The following is a 21,364-nucleotide window of genomic DNA, read 5'->3' on the forward strand; positions in this document are numbered from 1 at the left end:
TGTAACAGTCACACGCAGATTTGAATGACAGGACACAACAACCAATCAGCGGTCGCTTCTTTCCTGAATCCACCAATCGGGTGCGTCGTTGCCACAGAAGGCGGGACTTTCACTGGCGGAAGTTTACAGTGGATGCAGCAGCGTTCCCCTTTATGCGCTTCCGGTTTTGCTTTTGGATCAATTACATTTTTACATTTGAACTATTATAGCGATTAGCAACTAGGTTAAGAGGCACAACATACATCACTTTTACCAACAGTGAAGATTTGGAGGAAGTGGAACATTGTGATCATAAATAACTTGTGAGACACCTTTGTAAAGTTGATATTCAGACCTTTGAACAAAGTTGGCTAGAGCTAACTTATGCTTTAGTAGTGAAACTAGGTAACAATAAGGCTCTAAAAATCTAATTACTGAGAAATAGTTTTGTGATATTAACTAATGAGGCTTATAACAGCTGTAATGTAATATTTAAGACACATTGTGGATTTAGCTTTGGTAAACATGTGTATTTTAAGCATTATTTACATTTATCTAGATTGAATTATTGAATCATATCGTGTCATATGTTCAGTTACAGTATGTGGGTCTTGTCCTTCTTCACTTTGGAGTTCAATCAAAGAGTTTCTCCATTTGGATGTTTCCATTATTGGCAACAAGAGATTCACTATTCTGTTTTTACCAGAAAAAAACAAAGACTAAAGAAACGATTAACGATAGGTTCACATTATTTTCTGTAGCAGAGCTTTTGTCCTTTTTCCTACTACTCTCCAACTTCCTATATCTCAGTGTTAAACGCCTATTCGTCAAATAGCCCACGAATATATATCTCCAAGAAACATCTTCAGACACAAACTTTTAAAATTGGCTCTAAATTTTTTAAGATTAAGGAAGATTTATTGTCATTCCAAAACACGAGGTACATTAGAGGGAACCAAACTAAGTGGGCCCGGTAAGCAGCAATGAAATAGAAAATCAGAACCTAAAAACTAAGCAGAAGCACCAAATAGATACAATTAAATAAAAACTATAAAAAACCATTAGAATCTCAAACTAAAGGAATATAAAAAGGTGCAAATAAGTATTGATTAATATGAGTTTGGATATTAAAGTATTATTTCTTCTCTCACCTATTTTGGTTATCATTGATATCAGCATTATTATTGTTGTTGTCAAAATAATTCTAACTAGTATTATTGTCCTTATTGGCTTATTATAATTACAGATTTTAAAAGTGAGGTTTAAACCTTTATATATACAGTCTATGGTTTAAACAGGCACGTTTCTAAAACGATTCTGCAAACGCATCAGCATAATTGGCGGCTGAACAGCAACACTACCACTCCAGAGCAGCAGGGAGCGCTAGAGGGAGAACTTACTCTGTTTTGGCGGGATGTGATTGGTCGGTTCGTGTGCTTCACTTCGCTGGCGGTTTGTTTGGACTGTTTGTAGTGAGTGGTGCTCGTAAGGCGGAGCAGCTGGTTTGATCGAACCCAGTATCAGGCACCAGAGGCAGAATGGAGGACTCCACCAGACGCGTGCTGCAGAGACTCATCCGCCGGATTCCGACTCCACGGTTAGAAACCACGCTGGAGAAGTGGGGTCGTCTGACGGTGGCGCAGCGGGGGGCCATGGACTACACCCAGACCAAGTGGTCGCTGACAGAGAAGCTGCTGTCTCTCTGTGAGGTACCAGACCCTCAAACCTCTCTGTGTTAACAAAGTGTAAACCCTGTGTTTAGAAATGAAATCCAACGTCCAGCACAACTTTTCCACGTCTGGGTTTAACGCCATTTTAAAATATACCGCTACTTTCCACCCAGAATCAACATCATTTGTGTTAAACCGTCTGTTTCGCTCGCTGCTTTTCGTCTTCACAGGAAAACGACTGGACAATGAAACACATCACAGAGCTGGAGATGATTTGTAAGTCAACTGAAATGACGGATCTTATGTGGTTTTGAATAACAATAGTATCCTGCCACAGATCCACTGACTCTTGTGTTCCACTGTCTCTCAGATGTGATCGACAACCCAAACCAGGGGACGTGGCACGGCTTCCAGCTCCTGGACCCTGAAGGTCTGTTTTTAACAACATATACAGGTTGTACAGGGACATAAACCACTATCAAGTATTATTGCAATATCGTTTTCATCAATGGCGATGTAGCAAAGATACCATGTTAATCCATATATTGCAATATTAAGTAAGTAGTTTAACAGCTGTTTCATTCCGCGGTCAATCGTCCTGTACCACTTCACTTTACTTATAATATTGATTTTTATACTTTTTCTTTTCATATTTCTTTATTCTCTTGTCTACCCAGTTGTGCTGCTGAAACAACTGAATTTTCCCTGTCTGGGAATAAATAAAGTTTTATCTGATCGTATCTCTTGTTGGACATTGTGTAGGAGCAGTGAGGAGGTAAAGCATGTAATTGATCCAACTCAGATTTGTAAAATAATTTGCTGTTAAAAACTTATTGTCTATTTCTGCTCATATACAAGAGTTTAAAACCACAATCTTCCCTCGGTTGGAAAAAATCATTCTTCAACGTTAATACAAGAAATAATGTGATATTTATTGTGATAATTATCGATATAGACTGACTAGATTATCACGCAGCCCTATATTGTATTGGAGAGCTTGGATCCTTTCGCTTTTTGCTCTAACACTGCAGCTGCAAGTTGAAATTGTTTGCTTACTTTTAAATTAGTTAAATAATCTCATTGTTTTTTACGGGTATTTAACAAAGTAAATGTATGTTTTAGCCCATGTAAGTGTCACATATACTCTTTATTAAATAAATAGGACATTTTATGATTTTGCTATTCAAACCTATATTGGCATTGAGGTTGGATTTGAAATCTGATTTAGCTGGCTCAATTTTGTCTGGTTTTGTGAGGGTCTCACCGGTGCTTGGTATGTGGACCTGGTGCAAGTTAAATACAGATCTCCACACTAACATTGGCTGTTAATGGAAGTACTAATTCACAAAGGAATTCCTATTTCTGCACCTTTTAATGTATCTTTAACATTTTGTCTTCTTGTTGCAGATGATGCTCACTCTGTCGAGCTGACACAGTTCAAGGAGCAGTTGAAGTCTCACCTCGGGGAGCTTGCAAGACATGTAAGTCTCATGTATAAAATCCTGCTGTTGCTGCAGTGGCATTATTATGTAGTATTTTATGAGCTTCTCTGTGTTTAACATTAAATATTGAAAGCCTCCTTTTGACATTGCCTTCAAGGTGTCTGTCAAAATAAAGAAGCACACAGACGAAGCTGTCTGGATTCGGATCGCATGGGGAGACAGCTTCTCTCGGCCCAATCACCTGAAACCAACATATGTTGTTCACCACCTTCAAACCCCGTATGTCTTTGTGACCGGTCTACCTTCAAAACTTAAGCCCATGTTATCCCAGGTGAGTAATGAGTTTTATATTGAATCTTGACAATGTTTGTTTTTACAGTTGCCAGGCAGCTGTCTTTCTGTCTTTCTATTGTCCTCTAAGTGAGTGATGTTCTCGCCAGGCCCTGGTTCTGTCCACCAGACATCTCACTATTAAGGATGCTAACCTCAGTGGACGGAAACTCACTGCCATCAGGGACTTGCTGATGAAGCAGTATCAACAGGTAAGCTGATTTGGATCACAACAGTACAAGACGTTAACCAGAAGATCAGGGGAGCTGAGAAAGGAAGTTACTACGCAGAGCGTGTTCCTGATTTATTTAAATGCCGTCTGGCTTGAGTGAAGTCTTCACAGTATGATCTCATTAGGATACAGGTTCTCTTATCAGCTAAACAGTTCAAATTCAATCTAACTGGAGTGTTGTCCCACTTCAGATTTTTGACATTTGAGTATCTTGAGGTGTTACTCAGCCTTATTACTAGACTCTGGGATCATGCGCTGAATAAGTTCTGATTTAAGTAAAGCTTTGTTTAAGTTGTGTAGTAGTGTAATGAAAAGTAACTGACCTGGATAACCGACAGGAGAAATCTAAATTGCCATGTTAATCCTTTTTTAGCTTAAGCTCCACTTAAATCTTAAATATTGTGTATTTGATTTCTAAATCTAGCATTGATAACAGGGATTTTACGAACACCATGAAGTGAATTGAAAAGCATCAGACTTTAGCGGGAGAGATCTATAATTGCGTTTTCTGGTTACATTTTGACCTTTGCACTTGGATATTTTTGTGGTAGCTTTACGTTTGTCACTTAAAATCAGTGGCGTTGATGATGAGGTTTGGGTGGGCATTTGTTGTAACCATACAAGTTGTGTGTGACACGATTGGGTTCGTCATGTTAGTACCACAACTTATTAGAGTCTGAAAAATGCCAAGAATTCTGAACAACAAATCATCAAATTCCCAAAGACTTAAATGTTTTATGTTATATTTTTTATCTTTTAGTAGATTCTGACTTTTCCTTTCTTTGTCTCTAGGTGTTTCCCACTAACTTCCCCAGCCCTCTTGCAGAAAAGAATGAAACTGTCTCAAGTATGTTTATCAAATCATTCAATCAGGCCAAAGCTATTTTATTATTTTCTGCATGATTTCACACATATATTGTTTGTTTTATTTCATTTATTTGAAGTGTTTGTGTAGTTCTGGTTGAAGTCTGCATTATCGTTAAGTTTAATTAAATTTTTTGGCTTTATGTGTATTTATAGACCCACAAATAGAAAGAGAACAAGCTGGACCTGGAGCACACAGACATCAGATGGCCTGTGAGGCCTTTGGTGATGGGATGTTGCCTCAACTACAGGCTGGAGTTTACAAGGTACCCTAAAGGCCGACTGGTGTTTTTAATACTTGGTGCTGAGTAGAGGTAGAATTATTCAAATCAAATATACCTTTATTGTCCCATAGGGAAATTTATTTTGGGCCAAAGTACTTCTGCAGCTGCAGAGCAGATCGTTGAATATCAGAATCAGTATCAGAGTTTAGCATCATTCTGTGCTGTGATCATCTAAGTGATGTTTCGTGTTCCTGTCCCCAGCTGGAGACAAAATTCAAAGACCACACCAACAGGACCATGACAGAGCGGGACGAGCCTTTCAAATGCATCGTCAAGTTTGAAAGCACCAACCTCCTGGAATCACTCAGACACTGTGCAGCCTCAGGTACCAACAAATCTGTTCGTCACAGCTTGTAACAAAACCAATCATGTGTCTGGAAGTAAATAATATTTACATACAGCAAACAATTTAGAGCGTCATACTACCTGCAATTACATATGTTGACCACAAGAGGACACGTACACTCTTTTCATCATGGTCAGTGCACTGTTAGGCCTTGTTTTCCTTGTCTTTTTTTTTTTTTTTTTTTACATCTTTGCACCTGAACCTATCTTCATACTTTTCAACTGATATTGGTAAACTTGTGCACATTCCCGAGTCGAGGTGGAAAGGATACATTCACATTAATTCACTCAAATGTCTCTAAATAGTCTTCATTTGTTTTTCTCATAATCACAGTTCTTCCCATCCATGATACCACTCTGATATCAGACAGGTTTTTTGTATGATGTTTTGTGTAATTACCATTTGGACAAGAAAGTGCTTTTTTGTGTATTTCTGCTTTTGTTATTGTCCAGACAAATAGCTGTGATTAACTATCATCTCAACAAAGTCAGAAATAATTGTGATTACAGTTTTTTTGTTTGACAGCTCAACTAATTTAGTTTTCATATTTTACAGGCATTGCCTCCACCCCTGTCACCCCCCTGCTGTCATCTATTCCTTTAAAGGGAAGGAATTATTTTGTCATCACTGATAATGGCCCCGGTCCCTCCTCGTAAATGCACCAATCACAGAACTGATGGCCGAAAGACTTTTGATTTAAAGGACTCACGGAGTCGCTTGTTCTTTATTTCTCCATCCATGGTTTGCTTCTACTATTTCATCATGGTTCCTGTTAATGTGGCTCTTGAAGATTCTTTACTCCCTGTATTTTAGAATCAGTTATTGTTCCTCTCTTTTGTATGCACTTGCTGCTTCACATATATAAATACTGTGCAATATATACTTGTCATGTAAATATCTTTCATATCATCTTCGATTTGATGGTCTTTTAATTCATTTAATATGTTCACGATGTTGAGACAGCATACAATTAAGTACTTTAAGTGTCTTAAATATTAGGTACTGAGTCTTAAATACATCAGGTAGGTCTTAACTATGTTAACGCTACGTCCATCACAAGTTAAACTTAGTCTTAATTTTAAGAGAACGTTTTTGGTGGAAGGCATGATTTGTAATGTCTCTGTTGTGTTTGGTTTCTACATATATAAGTACGCTGAATTAAAACTACAAACAAGACCAACATGAAACTGATACCTGAATGTACAAACACACAACTTTATTTTAGTGCTCTGAGCTTGGCTGTGGGAAAGACTCTGCGACTTCACCATATCTTCAATGCTGGGGAAGTGTATAGTTCTGGGACTCTGATATTCCTTCAAATCTATCTTACTTGATGAAGCTCTGAATTTCCCTTTACTACTGTAGTGTCTGTTCTGAACATGTTGGTTTGTAATGGGCTGCTTGCTTGGCCTGTGTCAATGCTCCTGAGCCCACTTTATAATGATTACCTGGCATTAGTGCTCACGAATGACCTCTAACAGCTTCAGGGGGAAACAGCGTTGCAGCCAAATCCAACACAATTGAAGTAAATGTTGACCACATTGAAATTTGAAAACCATCGCTGTATAGGGCACACCAATGCTTTTACAAATACCATCACACTCACATGGGGCTTTCATCCAGAGAATCACTTGGGAAAACCATAAAACGAGCGTAACGAAACGATGACATTTCAAATCTTTTATTGTGAAAAACGGAAGCGTGTTGATAACACCGGATGTGACGCCGCCTCGTCCTCCTCAGCTGCAGGAAGCTGTGCCTCATCTCTCCAGGAGGAACCGAGGGACGTAATGCAGCAGCTCCTCCAGCGCTGCAGCTGCCGGGGCTCCTGCCTTTCACCACACGAACATGGCTGCCTCCGCCAGGACCAGCCACCGACCCCCGGCTCCTGCTGCTGCCACGGCCGCCGCTACTGACAGCCCGAGGGAGATGATCACACCCACCGTCGTGGAGCTGAGCAAGGAGGTGCGGACGAACATCCTCTGCACCGTGAAGGGATGCGGCAAGATCCTCCCCAACTCGCCTGCCCTCAACATGCACCTCGTCAAGTCGCACAGAGTCCAGGTAATAACCCCGCCTGATGGTCGTGAAGGGTGGGGCGCAGGTCGTACGTAGCCTCCTTGGGAGCGACCACCGGAGTAGCGATGCGGTGTAAACACGACGTCACAGGTAACGTGAGCTACAAGTTTCAGTCGCTAGCTCTGATGTGAGTGAAGCACCTGTGACGAGGTAGCTCCACTGCAGCTGACTGCTTGTGTCATCACTTATTGATCAGGAGCGAACGTGATGATCGATGCTTCCTGCAGTCTCCACTCAGACCCACATCACCTCTGCCTGGTCCATCAGTCAGTCCAGCTCTATGTGTATATTCATAAATCACAGTTTGTATCAAGGGGCGACATCCTCTGTTCGTCAACCCCCAACAAGACTGAGGAGAAACTACACAAACAACTTATCACCCTGTGAGGGATCCTCTCCCAGGACGGACAGGAAGTTCAGTAGATGCTGCGTGTAGCTGAACACATCAACTAAACAACACTGATTACAACATTGATAAGAAGAAACAACATAATGAAGACGTGTCAATGTTTCCAGTGTTTGGACATAAGTGTAGGGAGCAGCAGTGACCATTGAAATAGATGAGTTATTGCCAGTGATGGTGTAGTATGTGATAATGCATATTGTATATACGAAAGTGTTATTGTAATCTTTCCATAATCAGCTGCTACCACGATCCAGATCCATGATCTGGTGAACTAGTAATTGTGGACAGAAACTAGGGACCCGGGTAGTTTTTGATTTGCCTGTGTTATTTTGACTTGTGTGCCTATAACTAGCACTATTGGTTATTTGATTATGAGTCTTTGATTATTTGTGAGTAGTCAAGGAAATGACAGGACACTGATTAGAAGGGCCAGCTCCGCCTGGGATTCCCCCTGAACCCAGAGGAGGATTCTGGCGAGCTGGTTACGGGTAAACAACCAGTCCCTCTCCCTGCAGGACACCATCACAGCACTGGGCCACAACAACTGTCTGAAGGAGAGGTATCGCAGGTCGTTACTAAACAAGCTCTGCAAATCTGGCACTATAAACTTGGGTTCAATTCATTTAATTGTATAATGTAATGTAATCAGTTACACTATATATAAGATGAACCTTTATTGATCCTTCAAGGAGGATATTCCCAATTATCTGTAATCTGTTTCCCTGTAAATACTCTGCTCTCTTAAAGGATTATCTTATCTTAAGTCGAAGCAGTCCACTCATGTGGACTAGAGTTCACCTCTGACCTTGGTTCCTGTCTCCTAACTGGACCGGGCTTTTCTTTTCTGAGGGGCGCAGTATTTCACCGTCTCCCCCTCCATGAATGAGGTTCTTTACTTGGAAAGGCTGCCTCTTGTTCTGAAGCAGACTAAGCTCTTTGTTTAAAATAGGTGAATGTTAGAATTTGAATGAGCTCTTAGGAGAAGTCCCTTTTAGCCCAGGGTCTAAACGGCTCAACCTGTGGTTTCAACATACTCTTTGAGGTGCGATCAGGTTCTTCTTTTAAGCTGAAAGTCTTAGTTTGCAGTCAAGAGTCTAAATAAGCCTTTAAAAGAAACTGAATACTTTTTATAGCCAATATTTAATTCCTGTGCATTAATGATTCAAAAGACTGTCAATTAAAGAATTACAGACATTTCGAGTCCTGTGTGTGAAGTTGTTATTCTGCAACCACACTTTGATCAGAGATTGGGCCTTTGGTTGTAGAGTGAGAAGGGAAGGAAGTGTCAGTGCCTCAGTAACAGATGGAGCATGTTATTTTTTAATGCATAGCTCTCCTTAAGTTCTGTCAGAAATAATGACGTGCTGGAGTCGCTCACTGTGCACACTGCAAGCCTGAGGCCTGATGTGGAACACCACATCTGTTTATATCATGTCCACTGTCGCAACACTGGGAGTCTAGTGCAACTTGGCCCTGCAGCTTTGTATTTTCTCATCATTGATGGTTAATGTTTTCTACTGCGTAGCCGCTTCCTTGTACTTTCTATTTCGTTTGAGCCTAGCCCAAGTCAGACTCCTTTCATAAAGCTAATGTGACTGTTTTGTCCTTGAGCTGTCTTTCTATCCTAATCACTTCCCTCAACAGCGAGGGGAAAAGAGAGTTTAGAGACTGTTACTCTGATCCATCACTACACGGCACAATCTCCCAGAAACAGTGAACCAGCTCAGAGAGGCAATCAGGGTTGCAAAATTCCAGGAATATTCAAAGTTGGAAACTTTCCATGGGAATTAAGGGGAATATACGGGAATTAAAGGGAATAAACTGGAAATGTTGTGGGTAATTTATACTAACTGTATTTACCTTGTCATATACATACATAAATATAAACATTTTGTTTTGTCATAGGCTGATTTGAGCCCTGAGGAAACTTTGGGCACTTGACTATATGCTTCTGCATCTTTGTGTCATTCTTAACATAGGTCTTTGCACAGTATTTGCAAATGTACACAGCCTTTCCTTCTACATTGGATGGGGTGAAATGTCTCCACACATGAGATAGTGCACGTGGCATTGTTCTGTAGAATAAGATGAGAAAAAAGTTTGTAAGAAAACACTAATGCAATGCCAGAGATATAAATAGTTAGCCAAACAATTGGAATCGTCTGTAAAAATAGTTTACAATTGATGGATAAATGAATGGAAATAGGATAGATGAACAGATGAACAATCCTCAATCAGCATGCTAATATATTTTCCCCAGTAATATCATTGAAACTTACCTGACTAGTCCTGCACACTACAGCAGGCCTCAACAGCCCTGCTGTAGAGTGAAGGATGCTGGGAGTTATCTGTGCATGTGATGGAAGAATGCACAGTGGAGGGTTGAAACTCAACGTGCAGCGTGTGCTGCTTTCCATACATCTTTAAAATAGAGTTTTGAATGATGTTTTTATTGCTCAGCTTTTAATTTGCGTAGTTTTTTTTTTTTTTTTTTTTTTTTACATTCCCAAAATTCCCGAGCTTAATATTCCCATGGAAACTTTCAGCCCCTTTGCAACCCTAGAGGCAATACACAAGACTGTGGACAGACCTTGGTGTAGCAAAGACAGTGAAGGCCAATTTATGCCTCTCCGTTTCTTCTATTACGGACAGATAAGACCGCCCTATCCGTCGTGTAACGCCCTCTCCGAATGCTTCGTACAGCTTTTCGTACACGTCTGATTTTTCTAACTATCCGTCTTCATGTTTGAGACCCGACGGACCGCTCTTGGCTGTGATTGGTCCGCGAACGACATAATTTCCGTATGACGTAATTTCCGTATTTCCGGACCTCAAACTTCCTGTTTACTTCCTGTTTACTTCCATGTAGCATCAAACCCAAACACAACTATGATTCTACGATTAATGTGACGTGTGTGTTAAGCCAGCGGAGTTGTCCGGCTGACGGTGGCTCGTTTGAGCACTGAGGGCATGTGTGCACGGTCACAGACGGTTATAACGAGCTTTCAAAACGGCGCTAGCAGGCTAAGCTAGCGGGCTAGGCTAGCCACCATGCTAACTGCGGTGGTAACAGTGCAAGAACCCGCCGTCACGACTTTAATTCCACTTCTATCATGACACTGTTTCTATAATACCGTCAGGTTAGAAGCAAACACTGGATAGTAGTAGTTAGTGTCGGGAGTCCCTGCTGACTGTGTGGAAGCTGGGGGGAGCTAGGTCCGTGTAGCTTCTAGCTACATGTAGCCTCAAGCAGATTCAAGCTGTGGAATCAGCAACACAGTTCGGAAACAAGACCGGGGAACCGCTGCGCTAAGAAACGATTACATCAGCATTTTGACCCGCTGGGTGTCACTTTATTTAGTTCTGTTAGTTGCCATGGTTCAGTGTGTGGGACGCAAGCTAACATGTCAACAGAGGCACGTGGACTTCTTCTTCCCAAATGGGGTAGTCCTCTCTGAGCTCGTCTTCCGTTGCGCCACCTATGGGTTTGGCGGTGAATTTTTTCCGGACGTAGACTGACGGAGAAGTAAAAATCAAAAAGACTCTTTGTCTCCCGCTGAGACCTCTCCGAGAAACGGACACGTAGTAGTATATAAGAGCCTCGACAGCCCACGACCAAATCAATGTAGCTGAAGCAAACTACAAGAGGATATTGTTTTGCAGAATATGTATTTTTGCAAACCCCTAATGATAAACAAGGTGCATCTGTTAGACTCCCCTCCAGTGTTGTAGCAGATGGAGGTGACCTTGACCACTGGAATACTGGAGCAGAAATGACTTATGGAACGTGATGCTTTATCTACACACGTGATGATGCACATGACCGTTTCGCAATGTACATTTAGTGTAGGTGCTGTTGTCTGTAAATAGCATCATTGGTATAGAAAACACTGATACAATGTGCTCACAGCTGATGTAGCAAGTCAACCATGGGATTGTGAGCGGAGGAGTTACAGAGGAAGCAATACAATCCCAAGTGTATTCATTTCTTTATTTAATTATTTAGTTATTTAAAGCAGAGCTCACTGTACTCATAGAATTTATCTCTTACATAATGTTGCATCTCTAATACATATATTTACCCACTCTGGCTTAAGAAAGAAAGGCAACGTACAACCATTGCTTTTATTTGTAGACCTTTGTAGATTCATTATGAGTTAAAATGTACATAAAGAATGTTAAGTGATGTTGATGCAAAGCACAGACGACATCAAGGCTGTTGTCAGACATTCACTGTAGTCTGGAAAATGTTCCTGAATTGCGAGAACTCAGATATCTGAGTCAGTTGCTCCGGACATTTTACATTTCGATTTACATTTTACTTTTCCTGACAGACCCTCGTAAAATGTCAGTGAGCTGATGTGAGAATACTGCAGGAAAATTCACAACGAGCGAGTGGGCGTGCGGATGACCTTTCTGTCACATGACGGATGTGAAACTGTGCAATGTGAACAATGTGAATTTCTGTGGATGAAAAAAGAGGCATCACACACACGTAGAATAAATTAACGAAGATGTCAACTTGGAAAGACAATGAGACTTAGGAGCTTTGGGCATTAAGGGCTGACGCCGGTGACGGTGTGCCGTAAACGGAAACTTGATTTCCACAGCGGAATCCTTACGTCATCTCCACCGTCTGCATGTTCGACTTCAGCACCAGCCCTCGCATGAATGTTGCAGAAATATTCCTTTTGTTTTGAACTTGTCTGAGCTGCTGCACTCTTCAGAAAATGTCCAGACACAATGTCCAGAACAGTTTGACAATGGCTTATGAAACATTTCCTTTCATCAATAACTTATCGTGGTGATGCATTTACTGGAATGTACAAAAAGAGATAGAAACATTTTCCAGAGTCAATGTCTGAAAAAGGGAAATAGCTGCTAGTTTTTCTGTTGGCTGCTGTACTCAAATAAATAATGCAATTATCTCTGCCCTTTGTCATCTTTCTTCATCCATCGCTGTCATTGTTGCCCTCAGGATGGTATTGTCAATCCCACGGTCAGAAAGGACATGAAGGGCTCTCAGAGGCTGTACTCCTGTCCCATCGAGGGCTGTCCCAGGGGGCCCAACAGACCCTTCTCCCAGTTCTCCCTGGTAAAACAAGTAAGCCTCCCCTCCATTGACCTGTGTGCATGCTAGTGGAATGATCACTGCCCTCATTTCCTAATTTTGTCTAAATGACTCAATTGTTTGGATTAACAAACTAAGAGATAGCTGTCATTTTTCCTTCAGGTGTTTGTATTCTGTATGTTGTGAATTGTTATTTAAAAGATTTATTGTCTTAAACATAGAAACAACATACACTGATTTACCCAGAGCCTGGTATCTGTTTTAAAGTTGTGGCTGATCGTTGTATGTTAGGCAAAGTTTAAGCAATCATATGATTTATATTCGTTGCTCTGTGGTTTATTTCATTGCAGCACTTTATGAAGATGCATGCAGAGAAGAAACACAAGTGCTCCAAGTGTAACAATGGCTACAGCACAGAGTGGGACCTGAAGAGGCACATAGAGGACTGTGGTAAAACCTACCAGTGTTCATGTGGGTGCCCCTACGCCAGCAGGGCTGCTCTACTCTCACATGTCTACAGGACGGGACACGAGATTCCTACAGAACACAGGCATGTATATGCCTAGGCATATGTATAAGCTTTTCACAAACATTTTGTGTTAGGTTTGACTAAGAGGTGATTTCAATTGACTTTTTCTGCATCTGTTTTGTTCCTTTATAGAATTCCTCCAGTAAAAAAGCGGAAAATGGAGAAGCTTTTAAGTGATTCTGAAAAGGTTAGGACCAGAGAGTCAGCCTGTCAGATCATGCCCACAACTGTCGAGCTGACGGCGACTACACCCCCCTCTCATACCGCAATTCACATCCCAGACTCACTGAGTCAGAACTCTAACCCTCGTAAGAGCCTCCAGAAACTGCTTCTACCAAAGCCCAAGATGGCATTGGTCAGTGTTCCCGTGATGCAGCTGGCCCACCTGCCTGTCCTCCTTCCATCCACAGAAAGTGGTGCTCTGAGGTCTGTAGTGCTGGCAGTCGACAGCCAAGGATCTGTCAGCACCCTACATCTCCTTCAACAAGCAACCGGAGCAGTAGTCTCCCAACTTGACACTAAGAGTCTTGGTTTCAAGGACAGCATGCAGACTTCCTGTTCTAGCCTGGGGTTTGTTAGCACAGGAATCCAGGTCAGTCTGGACTCTATAGGCGCTGAGGAGTCAGCCGGCAGCCTGGCAGTACACCGGGGAAGAAGCACCTCCACTAACATTCAGACAGACAAATCATACTTGTCGAAAATGCCCACAGGGGTGATTGTAGGAGAGGGGATAGGCTTGTGCTCTGTGGTTGAGTCCTCTGTGTCGTCCTGCTCCCAAACAGACATCAGCGTGAGTGCCCAGGTCCTCCTCCCAGTCAATGTTGAAACCCAAACATTCCCTTCCCAAGCCAAAGCCACCTCCTCTATAGGAGCTCAGACAGACGGCCAGTGTCCTAGCCCAATTCCTTGCTCCTCCTCATCATCTGGGCTCCCACACAAAACCAGGCAAACACAGACACACTTTGCGACACCACAATCAGAGGAGAAGCCTCCGGAGCAAGCTATCCTGTGTTCTGACCTGTTTGGCAGTGACTGCCTGAACGTCTCTACCCAGACAGCTCTGGACATACATGACACCCTCACTGCTGCAGGAAGCAGTATATATGAGGACTCAAAGTCGGCAGTTGGTATGTGTTTTGGGGTGCAGACAGACGAGCTCAACTCAAACAACATGGCTGACAACCAAACCCAAACGATGACCTTGTTAAATGACTTGGAGACTATTCTGTCTAACAGTATGTCCGGCCACCAGGTGCTCACAGAGGCCTCTGCAGCCTGTGGCTCAGGTATGGGATCCGTTCAGGAGCATCACAGTGGCATAGACTTTGACTTTGAAGAGTTCCTTAATGCTGTGCATATTCAGACACAGACAGAGGAGAGTGAGCTGGGAGGACTAGGCAGTGTCACGCCTCTGGAGTCTCTGGACATCCAGACCCAGACTGACTTCCTCCTGATGGAGGAATTGGACCAAAGCGAGGGACCAAGTCGCACCCAGGCCAGCGATCTGGAGCTATTTGATACACAGACTCAGACTGACCTCAATTTCCTGCTCAACGCCGGAAGCCAGATGCCCCTGAGCAGCATCCTGCGACATTCAAGCTTTTCCATAAGCACAGAGTCCTCAGATACAGAAACACAGACAGATATACCTACATTTGCCGCTGGCCTCTCTGCTCAGGCCCCTGTCAGTCAGGGGGACCATGCTAGGCTACTGAGCAGCACTGAGACACAGACTGTGACGAGTCAGGCCGAAGGCCTGGGACACCTCTTTCTGACCAGCAACGAAACACAGACTGTCATGGATGACTTCTTGTCTGCAGACCTGGCCTGGAATATGGAGTCCCATTTCAGCTCTGTGGAAACCCAGACATGTGGGGAGCTTTATGCTCTCTTTGAACACACTGAGAAACCCAACAGTTGAAGCCCTCATAGTGAAGCTGCCTAAAGCTTTTGCAGAACAGGCCTCTAGTGTCTGCTTCTTCTTACTAGAGGAGTAGTCCTCTGGCAGATAATAGTCTTAGCAGTAAGAAGTCTGCAGAGATATATCTGATCATTCCACTGGGGGCGTCATGTCCAGAGCCTGTTCAGGTACAGACCCTGACTGCTCCGCTGCACTTTAATTCACTCAGTGGGCATGGTTGAACAGCTCCTCTGACAGTTTACATATTTATTTGCACAGAAAGTAACATAATGTTTGTGTCTTGTTTTAAATCCAAGTTTACTTCTATATTTCAGTGTTTAACCAATGTGACTGGTTTCACTGTTTGGCCCTTCTGGTAGTTTAAAAATAACATTTCATCAATGTTAGATCTGCACTTAAAAGGGATTCCATCTTTTGCCTTCAAGAAAAGGATATAATATAGTTTCAACTGTATCGCAGCCTTCAGATATGCATAAACTGCATGAACAAATTTTCATCTGTTGTACAGTATATACAATATTGTACAGTTAGTTTATGTGTGTTTGAAAAGTGCACTCGGTCAGCAGCACAAATGTAAATGATGATTCTCAGCTTGTGTATCAAATGGAAACCTCATAAATATCCCCGTTAAGGCCTTTAACAATAATCTAAGGTGTTGAAAGGCATCTCTGAAATATACCTTTACTCATGCAGATGTGGCACAAGTCTAAATTAAATGTTCCCGTCTCGTCGGTTGTTGCACACTTTCCGTTTAAATGTGATTGTGAAGTATGATCTGTAAACTTGTTTTTGTGTCTGGGTCTGTGCAGCTGAGCAGTAAGTCAGTAGGAAAATTAGGGTGTTGCTGTCTATGACTTATTCATAAGCTGCAGGGTGTAAGTGTATACAGTAGCAGTGCTCTGTGCTGAAGTGATCCAGTTGTGTTCACTGTACAGACACACATTGTGGATTAGAGCAAGAATTAGCACAGAGCTATTGTTTTTATCCAACGTTGATTTTGACTGAAGGGAGACCTGTTGAATATCTTCCATTGAAATCTTTAGGTTCCACCTTTAACAATTGGATAACAGTATTTAAATTTAAATATTACCTTTTTTTTAAATCCATTCTCCAAGCAACTAAACTTAATGTTTTTTTTTGTTATGTTGCTGCACTGAGTAACCTCACCAAGCACATGCACCACGTTGGGACTGTTCTGATAAAGAACAAGAAGCTGTAGGTCTTGTTTGTTTTGTTTCGTTGGTGCCTTAACCCAAGTATTAAGTTCAGTTCTGTTGCACATAATTGAGTTGCTGCTTTTAGGTAAACTGTTTTTCAGAATTATACAAGAATATGTTTTGGTAAATGACACAAAAGATGTCAGAATCCTTTCAGACTTTGCTTTGCATGTGTAATACCTTCTGTTGTGGTATTTTCCTAACTGTTGCATGCAATAACGGAATTTACCTTATCGATCTCCATGGTTTTGTGTAGAAAGATTTATTCTGTCACATGGAAATTATGCTATACAGCATTTTGTTGAAGAGAATTTGTTTGAAGCCATCTCGCCATGTTTATAGACGGGTGGGTAAAGCTGTTACAGTTCATATAGGTTTGTAGAAGCTGAAGAATGTCCAGAAGATGACACTGTGCCCAAGTCTGTAACATGCTTTATTTTTTGCACCATATCCTGACATTCAAGGATAATTACCTGTCGTTAATAACCATGTTGACACTTGTATTTAATTTCAACATTTCTCGTATTGAGATTATTTCTTCTGATTGTGGTTCTTGAATACAACATTGCTGCTCCCTGCTGGTTTAGTGGAATGGGGTGGGCAATGCCTTGCTTAAAACAGAACGATGTGTAGAAGCCTTGTTAGTCTCAAGTGTCCGTTGAAGTGCTTTATTTTTCTCTCTGTGTGGAGTGCATGCAGACAGACATCTTTGTTTTAACTCAATTTGAGTTTTCTTGCCTGTTTGTTTAGAGTAAACGTTGCCTTGACTAATTGCTGAAGCTACACTACAGATGTTCTTAATAAACTGCTGGAAAACATACATTATGTTGTCAGTTAATACAGAACAAAGGTTAAAGAAAAATAAACAACTTAAATGATGCAAAACTAACAAAGATAATAATAACTTGGGCTGCGAAACAGCACTGTGTGGGCCAGGGCACCAACTCTGGACCTGATGTGGGGGAGGGTAGACGGGGACCGGGCTAAACGGCTCTATGTTTCATGCGTTTTGTGCAACGCAGGAAGGATAAAAGATTCATTTCCTGTGTGCACACCACTGGTGAAAATGTTATTTACATCAAATAAAATTGGCTTACTTCCTGTTGCCAGTAGATGGCGCTATCAATATCACTACATACGGATTAATAGATCTACTCAGGTCGGGACTCTGATCAAAGGTGAAAATTTTGGGGCAGGTTGGACAATGCACAGTGGAGTTAAAAAAAACGTACGGTTTTGCAATGAATCAGGAGGTGGTGCTATGACCCTGAGTATATTTACATATGGAGCTGTTCAGGCCTGGACTCTGATCATGTGACAGGATTTTAATGCTGATTGGACGATGCACAGTGAAGTTATGACAGCTTCACCGCACCTCAATGTTAACAAGGAAATGTCACTATTCTGACCATGAAGTATCATGAAGGTCTTATGACTTGTCTGAGCTCATTTGAGCTGGATATTGTAAAGCAGCCAGGAGCAGCACTTCAAAGTGTATATAACATGTCACTTCCTATCGCCAGCAGGTGGTGCTGTGACAATGAGTCAACATTGATCATGTGGTAGAGGTTTGGGGTTGATTGGACAATGCGCAGAGGAGTTATAATAAATCCCCTTTTTGGCGACTAATCAAACTGTGACGCCACACCACGGTCTCACCGTGTGACGAAAACTCACAATTTGAGTTAGGTTCAATCTCCATGTTTTTTGACATGACACTCATGGATTTTAGAGTTGAGGAAATAAAAGCTCTCGGAGGAGTTTGTTAAAATACACAATGTGTAAAATGGCCAAGATTCATGAAGATTGGTTAAAGCAGAATTGCTGTGATTTTGTTGATGCATTTTGCCACAAAACCATTTCCAATTGCTACAGAAAACCTACATTTTTAACAGGCCTTACGCGCCTGGGAAGATTGGTGAGTTTTCGAGTATGTTCAAGCAGACAAAAATGCGATTCATTTACTTGAATAATTAAACAACAGCAATAGGACCCTGCTCGGGGGCCTAAAAATAGATAATTTTGTCACACGTTGCCACAATCAGTTTCCAAAAAGTGCAAAAGAGTTCATGTGTCCAAATCAACCAGACTGAAATCCAAACACAAGCTTGTTCCTTAAGAAATCCGGCTGCTGGGCTGGAGACGGGTCTGGGCACCTGCTGCAGTGCTGACCTGGAGGATCCGTGTGAGGCTCTTACCCAACAAGTACCGCCCGTATTGCACTGTTTCCGATTTGGAGGACCTGGGCACCGGAAACCTTTTCGGAATAGAAACACTTCCTTTATAAGACAAGGGTGCGTTATTGTGACATATTTGGTGTGTGCAGGTCAGGGCTGCAGGGTGATTGGGAAGCCCAGGGTTTGCAACAGGCTCCTCTCTTCTTACTGTCTTCACATTGCTCTTGTCCAACGTTAAACCTCTTTCCTGCAAGTTCGCTTCCCCTGAAGCCTTCCTGCCACTGCAGGGCTGGCCCTCAACCTTCATATTCTGATGCTGTGTCTTGATTGGTGGTAAGAATATGTAGGTCTTGATGGGAACCACGGTGCTGATGGGCCTGTGGCTGTGTTTCTGCGGCTTGGCAGGCCTTTTAACTGACACTGTGCATTTTGTGGACAGATGATGAGGCCGCAAAGTCTCTCCAATAGTCTTTCCTTCCTCTGTCGTTTCTGGCCATTTTGTGTTATCTAGCTGCAGAGCTTCCACAGCATTGCTATACCAAGAATCCCCCGGTTGGTTAAAAAGTCCTGGACACGACTCACAGCGCTGCTCTGAGATGCTGCCTGAGTTTTCTGAAGTAACAGGTGTAAGATCTTCTGAGATGGTTAGTTTTTCAGCCCCTTTTTGTTCTGATTTCCCATCTTTCTTCTGAATCAGAAGAATGCAGCTCAGTGGAGCAACTCTGTCCCAACCACAGACCTGTTTTAAAATCAATATAGTGTTAAGTATGAGAACAACAGCTTGGATGTGCTTAAACTGAAAATATACCAGTGTTTTGTCATTTTGTGAGATTGTATAGAATTGACATATTGTCACGTGAAAATATATATCATGTAATTTCTCCACTGACTAACAAAATATGTTATATATATTCCAATATAGATATGATATATATATATACTATTAAAATTTATGTACAACTCACAAGAATATCGGCTCAATTGAAATATTTACATTTCAAAAACCTCTGTTGCCATGACATTCAGACATTCAAAGACAAAGAATCAAAATGACCAAAAACAAATGCAAAAGTTAGGAGAAAAATCATTTAAAATAGTCAGAAGATATAAGTAAGACTGGACGACCCAAATTTATATCATGATAAAAATAATTATATAATTATCCTTTAAAAGTTTAAAGACGTATCTCATGTGTTGCACCCCTTCACCGTGCTTACACAATGCATACAAATCATACAAATTAAATTGAGTTATTTTGAACCTTCGTTCTATTGCTATTGCTGAAAATTAATATCAAAACAGCATCAATAATTATTGATACTATTTTGTTGCACCCCCCCCCCCCCCCCCCAGTATAAGCAGTACAGGTTATTGAGCGATAACCCTGAAAAACAGATGTTAACTTACAGCTTCTTCCACACCAGTGTACAGATGATACTGATATGGCTCCAGTTCTTTCAGGTCGGCCTCCTCACTGAGGTCCAACAGGATGTCAGCAGGACTTATACTTCTTCTCTTCACTGGTGTGCGGTAAAGCTGCTCCTCATCCCCCTGTGGTGAAGGGGGCTTATTTGATCCACACACTGTGAAATCCAGTTCTTCACATGTCGCCATTACTCGCCCGGTTTGTGCCGTGAGGGCGAGCTCAAATCGTGGCAGCAGCAGCTCTTATTGGCCCTTTCGGTGGCAAAAGAAACTGTCACTGATGTGTAGACCCAGTTACCTTTGAGGCCAAAGTTTAGAGGCTGTTGCCTTTGATGACAACTTTTTATAGGCACCTGTCCCTCTTAGTTAAATACCCTAACATTATTTGGTGTACAACATTGGAAATAGACTTGCACTCCTTCAACTTCAAAACATTTTTTATGAGTTATAAACTTCTATGGTCTGATAGCATTAGTGCATATACTAGATAAATGACAAGCCAAGCTGTACACAACAAACAGCTTCTGACTACTACTTTTTAACCAATTTTTATTCTCATGTCTTCAGTATTTATATGAATTCAGTTAACTGACGGTGACATGGACAGCAATATTGATAACCCAATGTAAACTGAAATATAGGTCCGTTGGACAAAAATGACAAGTGTACATAAACCCTTAACAAGCACAACATATTGTATATACAGTAAGAACTCATCTGCAATTCTCTAGTTAGGTTTTAATAAATAGTTGAAAATTAAATTGTACAAACAATTTACATGTTAAACATTCATACTGGACGGCTGTAGCTGAGGGGTAGAGTGGTCGTCCTCCAACCTGAAGGTCGGCGGTTCGATCCCCAGTCTGAAACATCTGCATGCCAAAGTGTCCTTGGGCAAGATATTGAACCCTCAATAGCCCCCCATAGAATAACAAAGTGCTGCAAGTAGATGCACTGTATGAATGTGTGTGTGAATGGGTGAATGTGAAACTGTACTGTAAAGCGCTTTGAGTGGTCATCATCCGACTAGAAAAGCGCTATATAAATATATATCCATTTACCATTTACTGGAGCAGGATGGCAACTTTGTTGTTCTCAGCCATGATAATGTACTGGGCTTTACTGGGATCTCCTAGACACAACAAGACCATCAAAGGAGGTAATTCTGGGAGGCTGCTTGTTCCTGTCTGAGAAAACACAACTATATCACATAGGGCTGGCACAGTGTCAGTATATCTCAGTTTATCTCATTTTTGTTTTCATATATTAGGTTTTTATTATATATATCTGGTTTAAAATGGAAATGGAAATGGTTAAATGCATCACTTAAGTATAAAGAGGGTATTTACTAGGTTCTAGACCAGCACGTACAATACTATATACTTACCCAGT

The 21,364-nt window shown here is 41.6% G+C and overlaps 2 protein-coding genes across 2 annotated transcripts; both read left to right on the plus strand.

Moving 5' to 3' along the window:
* Positions 1-1,517: 1,517 nt before the first annotated feature.
* Positions 1,518-5,803, plus strand: cenpn (centromere protein N). The gene is made up of 10 exons (XM_061068853.1): positions 1,518-1,688; positions 1,880-1,925; positions 2,020-2,079; positions 3,057-3,130; positions 3,249-3,422; positions 3,532-3,633; positions 4,446-4,500; positions 4,674-4,783; positions 5,003-5,126; positions 5,703-5,803. The coding sequence occupies exons 1-10, from the start codon at positions 1,518-1,520 to the stop codon at positions 5,801-5,803; spliced, it is 1,017 nt and encodes a 338-aa protein (XP_060924836.1).
* Positions 5,804-6,904: 1,101 nt separating this feature from the next.
* Positions 6,905-17,174, plus strand: atmin (ATM interactor). The gene is made up of 4 exons (XM_061068361.1): positions 6,905-7,211; positions 12,611-12,736; positions 13,054-13,253; positions 13,365-17,174. The coding sequence occupies exons 1-4, from the start codon at positions 6,996-6,998 to the stop codon at positions 15,151-15,153; spliced, it is 2,331 nt and encodes a 776-aa protein (XP_060924344.1). The 5' UTR covers positions 6,905-6,995; the 3' UTR covers positions 15,154-17,174.
* The last annotated feature ends 4,190 nt before the right edge of the window (positions 17,175-21,364 follow it).

This window comes from Limanda limanda, chromosome 3 (genome assembly GCF_963576545.1).
Source record: "Limanda limanda chromosome 3, fLimLim1.1, whole genome shotgun sequence".
NCBI classification, from domain to species: Eukaryota; Metazoa; Chordata; class Actinopteri; order Pleuronectiformes; family Pleuronectidae; genus Limanda; species Limanda limanda.

Coding starts and splice junctions, on each gene's coding strand:
- cenpn (XM_061068853.1), top strand. CDS start 1,518: ATGGAGGACTCCACCAGACGCGTGCTGCAGAGACTCATCCGCCGGATT. Junction 1,689..1,879: donor AGCTGCTGTCTCTCTGTGAG/GTACCAGACCCT, acceptor TCGTCTTCACAG/GAAAACGACTGGACAATGAA. Junction 1,926..2,019: donor CACAGAGCTGGAGATGATTT/GTAAGTCAACTG, acceptor ACTGTCTCTCAG/ATGTGATCGACAACCCAAAC.
- atmin (XM_061068361.1), top strand. CDS start 6,996: ATGGCTGCCTCCGCCAGGACCAGCCACCGACCCCCGGCTCCTGCTGCT. Junction 7,212..12,610: donor TCAAGTCGCACAGAGTCCAG/GTAATAACCCCG, acceptor TGTTGCCCTCAG/GATGGTATTGTCAATCCCAC. Junction 13,254..13,364: donor GAGATTCCTACAGAACACAG/GCATGTATATGC, acceptor GTTCCTTTATAG/AATTCCTCCAGTAAAAAAGC.